The sequence below is a fragment of the Peromyscus leucopus genome, chromosome 23 (assembly GCF_004664715.2).
Source record: "Peromyscus leucopus breed LL Stock chromosome 23, UCI_PerLeu_2.1, whole genome shotgun sequence".
Taxonomy (NCBI): domain Eukaryota; kingdom Metazoa; phylum Chordata; class Mammalia; order Rodentia; family Cricetidae; genus Peromyscus; species Peromyscus leucopus.
The window spans coordinates 539,045-557,602 of record NC_051082.1 but is presented as its reverse complement, the minus strand read 5'-3'; the positions used below and the strand labels follow the sequence as shown (position 1 = coordinate 557,602).

The 18,558-nt window shown below is 50.1% G+C and overlaps 1 protein-coding gene across 14 annotated transcripts in view; it reads left to right on the top strand.

The window, feature by feature from the left end:
* The window catches only part of Fbrsl1 (fibrosin like 1), a 90,047-nt gene that overhangs the window by 28,743 nt on the left and 42,746 nt on the right, over positions 1 to 18,558 (top strand). For 11 of the 14 annotated variants that reach the window (XM_028857044.2, XM_037198583.1, XM_037198577.1 and 8 more), the window contains exons 3-4: positions 1,700 to 1,804; positions 3,662 to 3,697. In XM_028857044.2, coding sequence (XP_028712877.1) covers positions 1,700 to 1,804; positions 3,662 to 3,697 — 141 coding nt within the window. The remainder of the gene's footprint in view (positions 1 to 1,699; positions 1,805 to 3,661; positions 3,698 to 18,558) is intronic. The other 3 variants (XM_037198585.1, XM_037198579.1, XM_037198578.1) reach the window with 1 other exon arrangement.

Here is an 18,558-nt window from a genome sequence, read left to right as displayed (position 1 = left end):
ATGACAGACACCAGCCCAGCTCACCTACAGGGTTCTATCGTGGAGTCATAGGGTAGGGTCCATCACTTACTCCAGTGTCTGGCTCAGAAGAGATGACTTCTGAGTGTCAAGCAGAAAGCATGCCCTGTGTACTCATAGTTCAACTACATAAGCATGTATTTCAGCCCTCGTGAGTCAGCAGTGAGTCTCTACCCACTGTAGGTCAGAAGAGAGAAGGCCTTGATAGCAGTCAACCAGTGACAGAGATAACAATAGATTCTCAATGGGTTCAGTAATGAAAAGTTCCCACGGGGGTAGCAGCCAGTGACTATGATCATCTTCAGCTCCTGGGCTAGCCTGATTCACCTGCACCCTACCTAGACCCTGCCCCAAAGACACAGGCCTCCACTTCACTGGGGCCTTACACATTCGTCTGGGTATGGGGCCCCCATTTAGCCATCTGGACATGAACTAACATCCAGTCAGTGTCTTGGCCTTGGTACTCTGTTAGCTCCGGGGGTGGGGGTGGGGAGGGGTGGTGTTGATTTCTGGAAGTCTGGGGTTGGTGGTAAGTTGGCAGATTTGGAGGCTGAAGCCAGTTCCAGGCCCTAAACTGGTTCCAGGGCTGGTTTATGGTGAAATGACTAGCTGAATTCTAAGGACTTCAACCAGTGACTCTAGGACATGAGACCAGGGCAGGTAGAAGAGGTGGAAGCAGGACAAATGTTCACGTGCATTTACATAGCCCCTCAGCATCCCACGCTGGCTGAACACTGCACCCAGTTTGTTTATGAGGAGACCAAGCTCATCCATTGCAAGATGTGGGAATGTTCCCTATTAAACAGGCCACAGACCTACACCAGGCAGAAGTGTGAGCTCATCATGCCTGGACAGTTGTGTTCCTGTCTGGGGCCAGAAGGTGGCCTCTGCAAGTAGTCCCAGGATGTGATGAGCCTGGATATGTAGCTGAGTTTTCCTGCTGGAGCTGGTGCCTAATGCCAAGGCCAGTGATGTCTGTCACCTTGCCTGGGCCTGCTTTTTCTGAGCTGAGAGTGAAACAGGTTGTCCTAAGAGCTGTTCCAAACAGCCAACAGCCTCAGAATGTGCAAAGCGCTGAGGAGAGCCAGTGTCAGCTAGCCCGGGGATGTTCGTGTGTGCCAGCATCAGCTCTTTCCTGCAAATGGCAAACCGAGGCCAGGAGCTAAGAAGTGGCTCAAGGTCACATACCCAAGGAGCTGCTGTGCTTACTGAAGGAGGCACTGTGGGTGCATGGGTGTAATGTCTTCCCAACGTGGTTGGGAAGGGCAGCCCAGCCCAGGCATGGCCTCAGCAGGAAGAGATCAGGCTCTGGGCAGAGAGAGCAGGCCAGGTTAGTAGCCTCTCAGTTCCCTGGGGCATCTTCAAAGTCAGTGACTGGAAAAATGGAGAACAGAGCTAGTGATGGTGTGGCTTCTTGGGGCATTCCTTTCCTGTCCTGTCTGGTGATGAATTTGTAAGCAGTCAGCCAGGTGGCTTTCTGGCCCTGAATCCCTCTGTTCTTTCTGTTGTCTCTCCCAACAGACCCATGTCCTCAAGTTAAGGGAAAATGTATCCCTGCCCCACTTGGCACTTCCAGCCCTGGAATGATCCTAGTTCCAGTGGCTTTCATGGGAGGGTATCAGGTCATACAGTCTCACTGGTCAGTGCACATTTACCCGAGACTTTCTCTCTCTATCCCCAGATGAAGGTCACCATGGCCAGAGGGGGTGACCGGAACAGTGACGACGACAGTGTCCTTGAAGCTTCCAGCTCTCAGCATAGCAGCTCCCGGGACCAGCTGAGCGATGTGAGTGCCCATCACTGACATCCTGGTGACCTCCTGCAGGAGTCGCAGGGCTTTGACCATGCCTGGCAGTTTACATGGAGGCTGCTCATGAGCAATTAGCAGTTTGCCTTCTCCAAAGCTGTTTTTCACAAATTAGGACCTCACCAGTAGGAGGGTTTTAAATGAAGGACAGCAGTTAGGAGCTGGCAGGAACCCATCTAGAATATTAAGTATCTCATAGCGCACATTGTAGCAGCCTGAGAACTGGCCCTGTACCCTAAGATGGGCTTCCTTGTGCCCTAGAGCAGATACCATACCAGCATCCTGCAGTGATGCCTGGGTAGAAATGACTCCACAAATGTCTCTGAATCCATAGATGTCAAGCCATGTCTGAAACGGGCTAACCTTGCCCAAAGCAGAGTGGATAGCTGCATATCTTGGCATGGGTCCTGAGGTACCTGGGGCTGGTGGTGCAGGGTAGGGGTGCACATGCAGTCATCTGAATTAGGGATATATCAGTGTCCCTGAGAAAGGCCCCTGGGTACCAGGTCTCTGAGATAGTCAGCCACAAAGCCAGGTGGGAGGGGTCTGGAGTCTGTCACAGGGCTGGCCTAGTGGGTGAGTCAAAATGAGGCATGGGGGCTACCACTGAGTTGGTGACTGAGGAGGTGGCCACTGGCACCAACCCTGCCCAGCTCCTGAAGTGGCCTCAGGGTGGTACATTTTTTTGAAGGACTAAATTGAATGAGTCGTGTCTCATTATCATTTAAATAGGGGATTGGGGGTGCAGCCTGCTGCCGCAGAGGGAGGCATAATTGCCAGGCTCCTGATCTTGTTGCCGCAAGATGGGAAAATAGGCTGGTAATTGTCTGGGGCCGCAGGGCTGCCCTAGTTAGCACTCTAATTGCAGCCCAGGATGAATGAAGCTGCATTCTGAACACAGCTCGACATGAAGCTGAGAACTCACCAATTATGCCCCACCCCCACCCCATCAGCTGCCTGTGGCTGGCAGGTGGGATCCAACCAGGGGTAGGATTGGGTGAGCTCCACCCTCCAAGCAATGACCCTAGGCCTGGCCCTGTCAGTAGTCTGTAGGAAAGGATATCAGGGATTGCTCTGAACGAAGGGAGGATGGCAGCTTGGCCTGCTAGCTTCCATTTCATTTCCCTTCGCTGACTCTCCTTTGTGCCCTCTACTCTCTGTTCCCGTCTTATTGTCACAAGTCATCACGTGGTCCCCTGCCATGCAGCCCCCACTGTGCGCTCTGCTGTAGCCTCACCCTCTGTCTGCACCCCTTCCTGCCACAGCTGCTGCTGCATGTGCACACACGTGGCTGAACCGGGTACACGGCCCATCTTTGGGGCTGTGGAATCCCTGGCAACTTGAGGTGCAGCTGGCTTTGTTCTGGTGGTTCTTAAGCCAGATAGAAAGAACCTTTCTAGTGCTCCGGGTTCTCATGCCAACCTCCACCATGGTTGTTGCCTAACCCTCAAGCCACCTGGCCTCTAGGGCCCACGCTGTCACCCTCCTCCAGAAGGGTCTTCCTGCTGCACTTTGGGGAACAGCTTTAGCATCCTAGTCCTGAATGAGCTGTGGATAGTTTAAGAGCATCTCTGTGGGGCCACCTTTATTAGGTCGGACTCATCTCCTGAGCTAGCCCAGAGCTGTTGCGATAACTGCTGGCCTGGCTAACCCAGAAGGGAGACCACTGCTTCAAAGAAGGCTCCAGAAGCTCTCTGGTGCAGAAGACTACGCTCAGCCCTGTTCTCCCCCTTTCCAGTGGGGCCCTACTGCCCCTAGGGTCTGCTGGCCTGTCTGCTGGGGGCAGTTGGCTGTGACCTAGCCTGTCACTGACTGTCTTCCTACTTTTTCCCACAGAGCTCTGCACAGGCGGTTTCCGGGAGAGGCTACTCAGTAAGTCTCCAGCCCCTCCTTCCCTGCTGTCTTTGTTCTTGCCTCAGGGCCGTCCCTCAGCCTCAGCTGCCTCACAGCTCCAGTGCCTAGAGGGCCCTACCACCCTGGAATCTTCCCCTTCAGAATCCTGGTTGGTTCTGACCTCAACAGCGGCTGGGCAGGCACAGGGTGGACTTGCCGCTGGGCTGAGATTCATGGGGAGTTTGATACTCAGTGACACACATAGACAGGCTCTCCAGGACTTTGGCCAGGAATCTGAAGTGGGTCCCTGTGTAGGTGATCAGGGTGCCAGGAAGTAGGGAGCCAGGCTGCTGTTAATAAGTTGAGCAGGCTGCTGCCTCTGGGGTCTGGTTAGGTAACTGGAGTCTTTGGTGTCGAAGATGCCTGTGGTGTGAGCAGCCATACTCCAGCACCCAGCCCCATCTGTCTGCTGAAGGGGCTTGGGCTTCTACTGGACACTGAGAAGTCCAGAGCTACTCCTGTGTGGAGAGGTTGTGGGGATGAATGTGTGCCCAAATGGTGGGCTCTTGGCCCATGGAGAGCCCCATTGGGGCAGGATGGCATTCAATAAACTCATGCTGTGTAAATCCCTGGGGGGACTTGATGCCTGCTTGTTGAAATCTAGTAGGGGCATGACCTCAGGTGTGGGTAATTCCCTCATCTACCTGAGTTTGTGGAGTGGCCTTGCACCAACCAGAGCAGCCCTGGCACCTCCTCGTGACTTACTTCATTTTCCTTTAAGTATCAGGAGAAACATTAATGACATCATAAAACCCAGAGCTTCATAAAAGCCATTTCTGCAGATTTACTGCCGTTTTGGCTCGTTGGAGGGCTGGGACTCCACCTGCCTCATCCCTGCAGCCCTGATTTACTGCCAGTCGGCAGCCTGGCTCACTCTCTAAATCACAGTGGCCTTTTATGGGGTATGTAATTAACCCATTAGTTACCCTGTGGGGTCTACAGGAGTAGCCCCCTCCACCCTGGTATCTACACTGGGATTCCTGGGACTGGAAAGAAAGCAAGGAAGGAATTGGGATGGGTCAGCAGCTCAGTGCACCTTTCAGAGGCCAGAGCAAGGGTGGGGATACCTGCCTTGCCTGGAGGGGGGCCTAGCGTCTTCTCTGTCTGCACTCTCACTCTCCTAACCCCACCTCTTCCATGTGTACCTGAGGATACAGAAGGCCAGGGCTCATCAGACTTGCTCCATTTTCAGCCTGGGTTTGGCTGAAAAAGTCCAGTATTTGGGCCTTTGATCTTAGGGTCTGTGGTTCCTGCAGCTGCGCACCTAAGGGGACCTTGTATAGGGAGACTTACACCCTTCTTTGCAGGGTGAAACCCTGGGCAGCCTTGTTACCATCTGAGCACTGAGAAGAGCAGGCCTAGAGTGGCAGTAGATGCCCAGGTGTGATGGTCCTGCCTTCTCTGTTACCCTGCCCTATACAATGACCTGATGCTCCTGAGAATGGCACTGTGCCCAGGGCTGTGTTGGACACTGGGGAGTAAGCTGCTAAGAACTCAGACCAAAGCCTACTTTGTAGAGGGCTCTGGTAGCCACAGGAGATCCTGCTGGCAGTACTAGAAACTGTGGGGGCTGAAACAGCCAGAACTGGAGTCAAGCTACCCGTATCTGGGCCAGCACCTGAGCAGAGGGATAAATTCGAGCCCCATCTCTGTCATCTAAATTTCCAGAGGTCTGAAGCATCCCATGGGTAGGAAGAAGACTACATCTTGGAGCAGACTCCTGTGGCCTGTGTTACACTAAAGTATTAGGCAGAGGTTCTACAGCTAATCCAAGTTAGATAACAGGTAATCTCTGGCCTGCTTGTGGTAAAACAGACAGACCTGTGATCCCTGGAGTATCTGGGGCATCACTACTCTGAGCTACCAGGCTACTTTTGTGCTTCCAAGTCCACAATCATCATGCAAGCATTCTCCATAGACCTTGCTTTTTTAATGTTTTCTTAAAAAGCCTACAATTAACTTTCCAGATGCTTGTAGCTTAGTCCCCTGTGGCAGCTGCATTGGAGTGACAGATGGTGGCAGGAAGGGAACCAACTGGTCCACAGTATGGCTAGCTGTAGGGTTCTCATCTGAGCAACAGACCCAGGAGGGCTTTGGAGCCTGTACATAGAGCCTAGGCCTGCACAGACAGGCCCTAGCATGTGCAGGCATATTAGACTTGACTTGCATTGACAGATCTCTAGGGTCCTCCTGTGTAGAATTTCCTGCTCCAGAGTGCCATTGTGAGTCTTGACACCTGCAAGCTATCTCCACAAGGGACCTCATGTCCATTTGTCCTATGGGTTCAGGTGGGAGCTGAGCTCCAGGCAAACAGCAAAAGACAATCAATGCCCAGTCTTATCAGCAGGTGTGTATGTTTGGATGTCTGTTGCATGTATCTGTGGATGTGGGTGGTATATGAATGGGGCTTATCTAGATCACGTGGCTCTCTCTGGCTTTTGTGTATAGTGGGGTATTGGTGAAATTATTAAGGCCACTCCACGTAGTTAAAAAGGAAGTTTATTTTATGGGGTAACTCACAAGTGAAGGGATAGGTAACAGAGTCTGGGAAAGGTGTGGTGCAGTCCAGCAGTGTTCTCTGGAGAACTTTGCTTGGTCTACCTCCAGCGTCCATGGTCCAGGAACTAAGAGAGCCGGTGCATCTGGACCTCAGGTCTTCAGAGTCCTCTCTTGGCCCCGCCTTGTAGATTTGACAGCTACCGAAGCCTCAATGGGGGTTGGAACTTCCAAATCAAAGCTGAAATGGCTACCCAGTACATCTCCCCCTTTTTGACTATATACAAAGGAATGGTTATCAAATATTATCCAGGAGTAATGAGGGATAATGACCTAGATAAGATGGAACTACAACCAATGCAAACAATATCAAGCAAGAAACACATACTAAAATCCAGAGAAGTGTAGAGCATAGGTAAATGGCATGTTACAAAGATCATTCCAAAAGGTGACCTATCCTAAAGAACCTAATCTAATACTTAATATTCTATCTAAGATTATATATATATATATATATCTGCTAGTCTTCAATCCCATCAAAGACCTGAGAAGGAATACCTGAGAAATGGAAGATGCATGTAAGCATCTACCTAAATAACCTAAGGACCTAGGCTTCATGTAAACAAGGTAAACAGTCTATAAGCAAATGTACAGTAAAGGACGATGACTTCAAAATTGTGACAATACACAAGATATTTATAACAGAGATAGGAATTTATAGTGCAATATGCAATATGACAATAATCTTAAATATATATCAATTATACAGAATATCTTAAACAGAAGTAAAACATACATACAGTATGACAGATATAAATCTACATTTGTATCAATATACAAATATTTCAAATAAGAGTAGAAATATATGTACATTAAAACAAATATAGTTCTGTATTTGTATCAATATACAAATTATCTTAAACAGGAATATAAAAATAGTTTACGTTTGTATCGACAGTGGGGTACTGTACCTGTTGTTTTTCCTTGGCCTATGTATCTATCTTTATATTCTGTGGTTTATGCATTCATGAATATCTGTAGACATTACTCAGGTGCCCCTCTGGCTTCTCAGGGGATCCTGAGTGCTCACTGCATTTGTGTGCACCTCTGGCTTTGCTGCACTGGTGTGTGTGTGTGTGTGTGTGTGTGTGTGTGTGTGTGTGTGTGTGTGTATGTGTGTGTATGTGTGTGTATGAATGCTTCCTCCCCCAACCTGTCCTCTCCTTGCCCCACAGCATCATCATGTTGAGTGACATCAGTATGTATCTCCAATCCAGCTTTGTAGGCTGTTTTGTTTTGAGATAAAGTCTCACTATGTAGCCCTCACTGTCCTGGAACCCAGTTAAGTAGACTAGCCTTGAATTTACAGATTCACCTGCTTCCCTGGTGCTAAGATTAAAGGCATGCTCCACCATATCCAGTTGTAGCAGGCATTCTTGGACCACCAGCCCCCAAATCATGATACAGAGACTTCCTATTAATTATGACTGCTCTGCCTTAGTTTAGACTTGTTTTTAGCCAGCTTTTTTCATTTAAATTAACCCACTGTGTTAATCTATATGCTGCCCCAAGGCTCATTTACCTAATCTACATACTGCCCATCCTGCTTTTCTCCTTCCTCCTGCTTTCCTCCTTCCTTGGTGTCTTGCTTGCTGGCCCCCTGCTAGCTAGCCAGTTCCCCCTTTCTCTCTGCCCGCCAGCCCCGCCTGTCCTTCCTCTGCTTATCTATTGGCCATTCAGCTTTTTATTAGACAAATCAAGTGCCTTATGTAGGCAAAGTGAAACAGCAACAAATCTTTACATAGTTAAACCATTTTTTTTTTTTTATTTTTTTGTAGCTTTGCTCCTTTCCTGGATCTCGCTCTGTAGACCAGGCTGACCTTGAACTCACAGAGATCCGCCTGCCTCTGCCTCCCGAGTGCTGGGATTAAAGGTGTGTGCCACCACCGCCTGGCAACAATTATTCTGCAACACAAACAAGCATTCAAATATTCTGTTCTACAACACCCAGCTTCACACTGTACTTTTTAGAAAAATTAATTAATTTGTAGTACTAGGATTTGAATTCAGGGCATTGTAAATGCTAGGCAAGCATTCCTCTACTAAACTACACCTCCAGCCTGTAAACTGTATTTTAAAGTAGGTTAATTTTGCTAAGATTTATCCTCAGAAAATTTCCCAGTTATTGCTCATCATCCTTAATAGCTTTCATCCAAAAAGCTAGGCACCGCCTTCCCACTATGCCATTAGATGTTTGTTAATGCCATAAAATTAGTCAGAAAGTGATTTTCTTAATTTGGTTGCTCACAGCCAAGGGTGTGATGATGTGTCTCCTGCAAAGCTGGGCTTAGAGGCTTCCTTTATGAAAAAGAAATGAGAACAATTTCTATATGTAAAAATGCCAGTCGGCCTCCTTATACCCAGTACTAAGAATGTTCTGGAAGTATCTATGCCCAGCAAGTGTAGCCATTGTCTAGGACCAGGAACAGAGGAGGTTGCAGTAGCCACAGTGGAACTGAGCAGACCAGTGCTGGTGTGATGCAGACTGGAGACCAAGCTAGTCTGTAAGGTGGAGTTGAATTTCTGATATTACCCCCTTTCTCCAGCTGAGGTCTCGAGGCTCAAAGAAGCCATAGAATTTACCTGCCAGGCTCTGGCTTCAGGGAGAGTAGGTTGGGTCCAAGACCTCCATGTCCCTCCATCCCCCAAACACACACATCCCAGGGTCCTCCACAGGGCAGTTTGGACCAAAGTCCCCTAACTATCTTGGTAATGTTAGGTGTAGCTAGAGCTTTCCTGCCTGGCCCACAGTCAGGACAAATCTCTGTCACCTACCAGTCCCACAGCTGCTCAGACCCAACCAATTAAACACAGAGACTTATATTGCTTACAAACTGTATGGCTGTGGCAGGCTTCTTGCTAACTGTTCTTATAGCTTAAATTAATCCATTTCCATAAATCTATACCTTGCCACGTGGCTCGTGGCTTACCGGCATCTTCATATGCTGCTTGTCCTGGCGGTGGCTGGCAGTGACTCCTTCTGCCTTCCTGTTCTTTCTTTTCTCCTCTCTGTTAGTCCCGCCTATACTTCCTGCCTAGCCACGGGCCAATCAGTGTTTTATTTATTGACCAATCAGAGTAATTTGAGATACAGACCATCCCACAGCAGTTAGGAGCTGTTGTCGGCCAGGCGGTGTGCACACCTTTAATCCCAGCACTCGGGAGGCAGAGACAGGTGGATCTCTGTGAGTTCGAGGCCAGCCTGGTCTATGGAGCGAGTTCCAGGACAGCCAGGATGACACAGAGAAACCCTGTCTTGAAAAACAAAAAACAAACAAAAAAGAAGAAGAAGAAAGGAGCTGTTGTCTGAGTGCCCTGCCTAAACCCTCCATCTTGGTGTCTGGAGCACCTTCAGGAGCTCTGGTAGCCCCCAGACAGCCTTCCATGTGGTCTCCCCATTGTCCTGCAGTCTTTCCCAGGTACAGATATGAAAAAGGAATCACTCATTTCTTTGCTCCTCCTCCTTCAGCAACTGTGTCAGTCACAGTAGCACACAGCTCAGAGTCCTCTGACAACAAACGCATGGCCGCCCTGACAGCTCTCACCTCACAGGCTGGACAAGCCTCCAGCCCCCATCACACTGGTCCTGTCAGCTCAGGTGCATCCCTGCTTCTGGTGCTTGGCAACTTTCACACCTGCTGGGCATGGGTACTTGAGAACGTTCTGAGTACTGTGTGTGGAGAGACCTCATGGGTAGTGAGTGCGAGGAGAAGCCGAAGGGCCAGGAAGGTGTCGTCTCCATAGTGTGGCAGGGTAGGCATATGTAAACTCTGCCTGAGGGTGGCCATAGGAAGGCCCTGGAGTAGAAGCCTAAGTGTGCTTGAGGAGCCCCAGGCAGGTGAAGGGTCTGGTGAAGAAACTGTAGAGGTGAGGATCCCCCTGCAGTGGAACCAGGGAGGATCTGGCTGTGATGTGGTGTAAGAGAGTCGTTGAGCATTTACAGGAGACTAGGATGGGATGAGGAGAGAACAGCACTGTCTTCTCCCCAGTTAGTCATGGCAGCTAGAGTAGGTGAGGATGCTTCTGTGGGAGAGCAGGCCCTGAGGGTCAGGTTCAGAAAGGCTCAGGACCCCACCAGAAAACAGTACCTGCCAGAAAAGTACCTTAGCACCTTGCACAGGGTATATAGCTGATTATATGATGATTGTCTTTGAGTAACTTTAAAAGGTTTTTATTTTCATTCTTCTTAAAAATTTTTATTTATTTATTTATTTGTGTGTGTGTGTGTGTGTGTGTGTGTGTGTGTGTGTACACACGTGTACATGTATGGTTGTATATGAGTTTATGTGTACCATGTGTTTCTAGGTGCCTGCAGAGGCCAGAAGAGGCCTTTGGATCCACTAGAGATGGAGTTACACGTGGCTGTGAGCCACACCATGTGGCTGTGAACCAAACCCAGGTCCTCGGCAAGAGCAGGAAGTGCTGCTCTCAGCTGCGGAGCCGTCCCTCCAGTACCTCAAAGTTAACTTGGAATTGTTGGCTTGTACACCACTAATATCCAATGAGCCACTTCCTCCTCAGCACATCCCACCAGACTCTCACATCCCAAGGAGTCACTGAGGGCTGCTGAACCTGGGGTGCATTTCTCACTGCCCCCTACATTTCAAACTGGGAAATGTGCGGGAGAGTGCTGATAGGGCTGAGGCAGCTCAGCCTTCAGCCAGGATGCCCGTCTCTGCAGACTCGGGGCTGTAGAAACCCTGCCTCATTACAGGAACAGTCAGATGAGGGGCTGCAGTTTGAGGAAAGAGTGGTAGGGCTCTTCCAGACACCAGGCAGGCCACTGCTGTACCCATCCTGTGTGGCTGAGGCCCTCAGGTCTGGCCTGGGTGTCACTGAGTCCCTGGGTTATGCTCAAGCACTCCAGAGCCAGACAGTGGAGTCAGAGCAGTCAAGGCTGCACTGCCTTGGAGGGAAGATAGACTTGAATCTCTTTGGGCACAGGGTCACATCACCACTTCCCCGGAAGCAGGGATTACCTGTGCTTAAAGCTAGGTGTAGCATTTGGTCAGGTGGCTGAGGCGTCAGAATGGGTAGCATGTGCCATAGAGTCCGGGCCAACAATGCACATGGGTGGGGCTGTCGCCCCTTCTTGAAGTCCTGAGCGGGACACAACCACTCTGACTTACCTATTCTACTTTGTGCTTTCCAATGACAAAATGAGCCCCGTTCAGGGCTGCCGCCAGTGCCCCATCCTGGTCAGAGTCACGTGTTTGCCTCAGCCTTGCCACCCTACAGTGTAGGCTCCGTCTTCTGTCTTCTTGAGGCAGGTTTACGACATCCATTGTGCTGCTCCGAGGGCTACTTCCAAGTGATCATAATTTGAACAAAAGCAGTAAAACCTGTCAGCCTCTCCCTGGAGGGGTGGGGCGCCTCCTCCTGATCTCAGCACAGGAGTCTGTGAAGCTGGAGTGGGGTTGAACCTGTGCCTCCCTTCATCAACCTCTCAGAGTAACTCCGAGTCTGAGGGCAGCAGCTCGGCCACAGCTAGTTGTGTTCTGCTGGGCCCTCCCTGGGGGAACTGGGGCTATGGCTACCAGTTCAGATGGAGCCCTGGTAGAACTGCTCCTGCAGGGACACTGTACACAAAGACAGGCAAGTGAAGCTGGGCAGTGGTGTCGCACACCTTTAATCCTAGCACTTGGGAGGCAGAGGCTGGTGAATCTCTGAGTTCAAGTCCAGCCTGGTTTACAGAGTAAGTTCTAGGACAGCAAGGGCTATAAGTAAAACCTTGTCTCAACCCCTGCCCCCCCCCCAAAAAAAAAAGACAGGTGAGTGACTTTAGGGTAACTGGAAGAAAGTGAAGTGGCACTGGGTTATTCTGGAGAGATTGCCACCTCAGTGATCAGGGATGGGGCCCAGGGAAGAAGTGGCAAGCTGTTCGGTGAGGACTTACACGGTGGTAGTTTGCTGTGTTCAGGAAGGTGGGTGTTGCCAGATGAGGAGCCCAGAGAAGTGGACTGTGGAGATGAGGGACTGTGAGGCAGTGTATCTGCCCTTATCTGCCCATACTGGGTGAGACCCCCATGTCTGAGGGTGGGATGTCAGGTGAGGACTGATTCAGTGGCTCAGACTTAACTGCAGTTGGGTCATGTCTGGAGAAGTCTCCCTGATGAGCTTGGAGGCACTATCAGCCAGTGCGTAGGTAACTTTTACAGGATCTGGGAGATGACCTGCCAACCTGGAACCAGAGACCACATGTGTTGCTGGGGCCAGGACATTACATATGACGTATGGTCATGCAGTTCTGCTTGGAGGTGGTATGGGTGCAGCATGAGCCATAGCATTTGTGAAGACTCCTCTTCTTCCACAGCATTCCCCATCACCTCTGAAAGTTCCTCCATGTTATTTACTTCAGAGTAGCAATTGTCTCTTGAAAGAGGCATAGTTCAACTTAGGGATTCTGAAACAGGCACACTTCAAATCCCCTGTATAAACACTGTATAGGGAAGTAGTGGTCCCCTCAAGGGCCACGTCTGGATAGGGACAGTGGGCATGGTCCTTCCCTGTCCTTATTTTGCCCCTAGAGATAGGACATGACTCTGCAGAAACTACCTCAAGCCCCTACTCACACTGACCTCTGATGTGAGGGATTCTATCACTATTTCTGTCTCATGATTTATGTATCTCAGCCATCAAATGACTTCTACTCTCAGGTGGCAGTGAATGGTGATATAAGCTGGTGGCTGGGCTGGATCAGAGGCCATCATGACCATGTCTGCTTACCTGGTCCTGGGCAGGGTCGTGCTGGGCACCCTGGGCCTTCGCAGGGTCTGCCCAGTGGGGAGTGATAGCTTCAGGGTGCTGGAGCCTGGAGCCAGTTGTAGCTAAATCAGCCTAAGCCTAGGCCCAAGTAGCACCAGTGACACTGCTCTAGGCTCGGGGGATAGACCCAGCCCTACAAGGATGCCATTTTCCCCTAGGGACTTCCCTAGCTTTCCCTATGCCCTACCTGCAGCCTTTGCAGGGGTTAGTTCCTTTCTTGTCTGTAGCTCTGAGATGATCCCCCTTAACTTATGTGCCTGGGCCAGTGGGCTTTGCTGTAAGAAGTGGAAGCAGCTCAGGGCTAGAAGCTCCACTTTCCTGTCCGACTTCCCCAGTGTTGGACAGTGGAGCTGCAGGCCTTGGCTGTTCTGGCACACTGGGCACTGGACTTTCAGCCAGCACAATGTACCATGTGTACCATGGTGGAACATAAGGAGGGTCTGTGGGGCCACCGTACTCTCCCTGGGCCAGAAACCTATCAGGTCCTGCTCTTCAGGCTGGACTCTGCCGTGGACTGGAGTGACTAGGCCCTTGGAGGCTGACCCAGGATAGGAGCTGCATCCTACTCCATGGCCTCAGGTACCCACAGATAGGTCAGTGGGTCATCAAGGAGATGGGGTACTCCTTCCAGCAGTTCTGACTCAGAAGTGCTATGGTCTGGTGACCCTATTCATTCATTGTCCCTCCTGAGGTTATCAATGACTTCCTGTCATCACAGGTAGCCAGTTCCATGTGTTCAGTTCTACCCTGAGCCATGTCAGGCCTCAGGCATTCTGGACTCTGGATTTCTTGCCTTACCTTTCCATACCCTTTACACCTCCCAGCAATCTGTGCTTAAAGACTCCTCTTCAGGGTAGGTAACCAACTATGGTTGAAAGCTAGAGAAGTCCCCTCTGTCTCAGAAGCCACAGCTGGCTACTAGGAGGAAAACTGGGATAGCACTTGATGGTGGTCCTCTGGAGGATGAGCCAAAGCTTAGTGTGTCTGTCAAAGCCAAAAATTCAATTATTGAGAATAAACTGAGCTGCTGTGACAGGTTAGGGATTAATGTTAACAGGGGTTCTGCTTAAGAGTTTGTTGATAAATCATTCATGAGATAGTTAGCACTCTGAGTCTGACAACATGAGAATATATTAATACAGTGGACTCTGAGAAAGGTCAGCAGTGTTCCAGGCCTGGTCATCTTTTATTCATCCCCTGACACTGACCAGAGCTTTACTAGGGCAGTGTCGGGGATGGGGGGAACCAGAGCAGGGGTGACAGTACCAGGCCTGGGCATAGCCACCATCAGTAGTTCCTGGGGCTGTGGCCAAAGCTAAAGGGTCAGGAATCTGACAAGCCCAGCTGGGACGGGGGTGCATCTAAGGAAGGGATGCTATGGGCAAGGGAAGTGGAACAGGGTGTGTGTTAGAAGACATCTGTGCCCTCCCCTATTGTTGTAGGGATCCCCAGGTGTTTATACATAGAGCATGGGGAGGGGATGATCTAGGAGCTACCTGTACTCTTTCAAGTGTATGCCTGTGACCATATCTGTGTATGATTGTAATTACCTGTTGGTGCAACTATAGTTACAGAGGCCAGGAGGAGCTAGGAAGGTAATCCATGTCCTAAATAGCTCTAAGCAGAGTGGGTAGACAGCTGGGGAATGGAGGGATGTCCAGGTGTGTGGAGTGGGGTGGAACTTAAGCAACATGTCACAGTTTGTGCAATATCCTTCGCTGTAGATTGGTAACACAAAGACCATGAAATCAACAACACAATTAAAATGAGAGTGTGTAACCTTGAGAAATGAATGGAAAACAGGAAGGAAGCTCCACGCAGAATTCCTTGTGTGGTGAATGCCAGGCTGAGTCTGAAAGGCAGAACTGGTTTGTGTCCCAGACATATGATCCTAGGTAGCAAGCAGATGAGGAGTGTCTGTGATACAGTTGTAAGCAGTGTTCTATGCTTCCCCAGAGGGTGACCCTACAGAGAATAGATAGGAAACACCTGTCTAGCTTTCCTTGCTGTGATGTGATACAATCTGAGAAAGCTAGCAATACTTTTCAGAATAGAGTTAGGTTCAAGCATATATTGGGCCTAAGCAGGTTTTCATCTCTGTGAAAATTGTTGGAACATTCCAGAATGATGTAAGGTGCTAGACAAGTATCCTTTCTAGGACTGCCCTCCCCCCACTGCAAGCCCCTGTACAGACAGAGCAAGGAAGAGCACCCTCTAGGACAGTCACCCTGCAGACAAATGTATGGGGCTCAAGACATCATTCTCTCGCTAGTTCACCTTGTTAGACTGACCTCAAGATAGAATTGTCTCAATGAGAGGCTGATGACATTATTGCTGAGCCTCCTGAGCCATGAGCATTTGCTGAGTGAGCTGGGCCCTAGCTCTCACAGCTGTCTTTACACTGCTTACACTGCTGAGCCTGGTTGGAGAAGGGGCCAGACTGGTAGGGAGCCATTTGCTCTGGATCCCTAGTTCAGGGATGGGGCTGAGGCAGAGTAGAGGTTACCAGGTTCTCTCTATGTTGACTTAGACAATCCTCCCCAGGCTGTCCTTCGCAGATACTCTACAGCTCACTGGCATTCCAGCTGATAGTCAAGGCTCCTGAACAGGCTGACTGAAGGCTGCACCTTAAGGTTTGGCAAGAGGCAGGATACCAGTGTGGGTGGCCATTGTCCCCATTGTCCTCCTGTACTGAAGGCTCAGGCTGCAGAGAAAACTGGCAGGGGGTTGGGGTGCATACCCAGAGACCATAGGTGCATGAGTGGTCAAATGGTCCCATGGTGAGTTTGCCTATATGGGCTATTAGGCTGTCACTTACTTGACTGTTAATTGTGTAATTAGTACTTTGCTTGGTTTTAAAGCCTAAACACTCAAAAAGTGAATTAGCTGAGTAGACAGGAATGGAGTTTTCATGCCTACCAAATACTACATAATTAATCAGGTATGATTTGATGGCCTCATGCAGAGGGTTGACTAGGCAGAGGACCCCACCTAAACCCAAGACTCAACTACCCTTATTTGTGCCTGGGGATTGGCCCTACCCCTCTGGACCTCAGTTTCCCCATTAGTGACCAGGTATGTGATGGGACCTGCATGAAGCATGTCATCCCCATCTGGGTTGTATCAGTGACTGCCAGAGACTCAGCTAGGGAAGGAAGGAAAAATGAGGATCAGGTAGACGGTAGATTCTAACTTGGGCTAGAAGTCCTGATGGCCCAACCCAATGGCTCTGTCCTGTCCTGTCCCAGCCAACCCCATCTGAGAAGTTGACTGCATATAGAGTATATATATAGCTTTCTTTCCATCCACTCCCTAGCTGCTGGGCCTGCTGTGTCCATGTCCCTCACATGTCCACATCTAGTCTGTCAAGCAATGTTGGTCCATCTCAAAGTACACCATGTCAGCCTGGATCCAGCAGAGCCACCTTGATCCTCAGCTCAGTCTGTTACCTGTGGCTCCATCGTACCCAATATTATCACTGGTCCTCATTCTTGACCCCGCCCACGCCTCTCACTTTCATGCCATCTCTATCTGTGGCCTGCCCAGGCCTTTCCCTTTCCCTGTCTCTACTCCTTCTTTCAATAGTACATGCTCAGTCTCCCATGACTGACCTTCCCTCTGAGGTTTGGTCTGTTGTGCCCATCACCTTCCATTGCAGTCACTGAATGGAGGCCTGAGAGACAGGTGTCTATACTCTGGAGAACAGGGAGATCATACTTGGGCAGGGTTGTTCTGCCTGCCACCTCTTGGTCTCTGATTGGCCATCATCTTGTCTTTAGCATGTGAGAACTGGATAGCAATGCTTGGATTGCCTGGCTTCACCCTAAACTAGCCGTCACCAGCCCTGTATGTGCTTCTACTAGATAGAACCTAGAACCTGGTTCTGGGCCCTAAACTAAGTTCCCAGCCTGTGCTGGCTGACTTGCCACAGCAGGTTCTTTACCCTCTAAGTCTCCAGTTAATCTCTGAAATGGACAAGTAAGCATGGAGTGTTTGGCTCCAGTTCCTACCTTACATCTGAGCACCCACACTCTGTACCCCGTCCTCAAAGATCCATCAGCTCCAAGGGCTCCAGAACACGAGTGAGGAAGAAGTGTGTGGAGCCAGCTATCAAGTTGTGGGGTGCCTGGTCCCTCAGAATACCAGGCAGCCATGGGGAGGATCCAGTTGGATCTGGCTTCATGGGGTAGACACACTGGCCTGCCAACTCACTTCATCTAGGTGGGGATGGGAAAAAGTTTCACTGATTTACTCTCAGAGGTGAGCATAAAAGTGAACAGTGACCTCATCAACATGACCCCACATATTAATCCCAATCTGGTCATCAGAACTTTTCAGTGCTGAGCTCAACATATGACCTCCTCACTAGCCACCTATAGTCCCATAAAGGCACCCCACATTGACTCATGGCTCTTTATTTTAGCTGGATTGCTAATTAGAACATGCACAGAAGGCAGTGAGCCTCTTCCCACTCCATACCTGCAAAGGCAATGCAGTTCCTGGGCTGGGCTGTGTAGTCCTCACTCCCTTTCCTGGATTCTTCTTAGGCGGCTCCTACCAAGCCACAGGTTCCAGAGAGGAGTTGAGGAGAAAAGCAGGGTGCCAAGAACTGTGTGTGAGGTCTGGCTTCAGCATATACTGTGGGACATTCAGGCACACAGTACTAATGTAAGATACATGTGCACACATTCAAGGGCTCGTGCCTGCCATAAAGTTGCCATATGCACTAAATACACAAGGTCTGTGTGTCAGCAGGAGCCAGTGGAGCACCTGTATGCTATGCTACTGTTGCATGCCTCAGGCAACCTGTACACAGCCCAGTGGCACCTTTGGTACTCAATGCCCTTGTAGCTGAGATCCTACCCCATTCTTGGGCCAGGCTCAGTAGAATGTCCTGAGACTTTCTTGTACATACCATGGCCATTAAACCTGTATCTTCTGATGTTCTGGTTCCTTTAGTCTGTCTAGTTTGTATCTCCTCGGGCCTCTGCAGGCGGCAGTGCCGTTGGAGCATCTTTCAGCTGGTCAGGAGAGCCAGGCCTCCTTGTCCCAATCAGCCCTGAAGTAATATCGCGCAGCAGCTGCACAGCTCGTGCATGGCAACTGGGCAGAGACCCAACCTACACTTGGTACTGCCTGAGCCTCCTGCAGCCCTGCTGTGGCCCAGGTATGGTGACCTGTGGGAATCTGGGGAGGCCTGCCTCCTGGTCCTCTCTGTCCTCCCTCCTTGCTCCACATGGTGGGCTTTGGGTTATCACCGGAGTAACTCTGGCTACAAGGTCTTTCCTCATGAATTTTGTTTGAGTGGTGAGAGACAGTGGTGCTTCTCTGAATACTGTTGTAAGCTGTAATTACTGTTCACACAGAGATGAAAGGACAGTGTTGCTCCTGCCTTAACCATGCTGACTTGTGTCTCTGTAGGAGTGATAAGTAGTTCCCACCCCAGCAGGCAGCTGACCAGGTTTCTAGAAGGAGTGTAGGAAAACCTGGGTGACGGGGGAACTGTCAAGTCAGAGTGG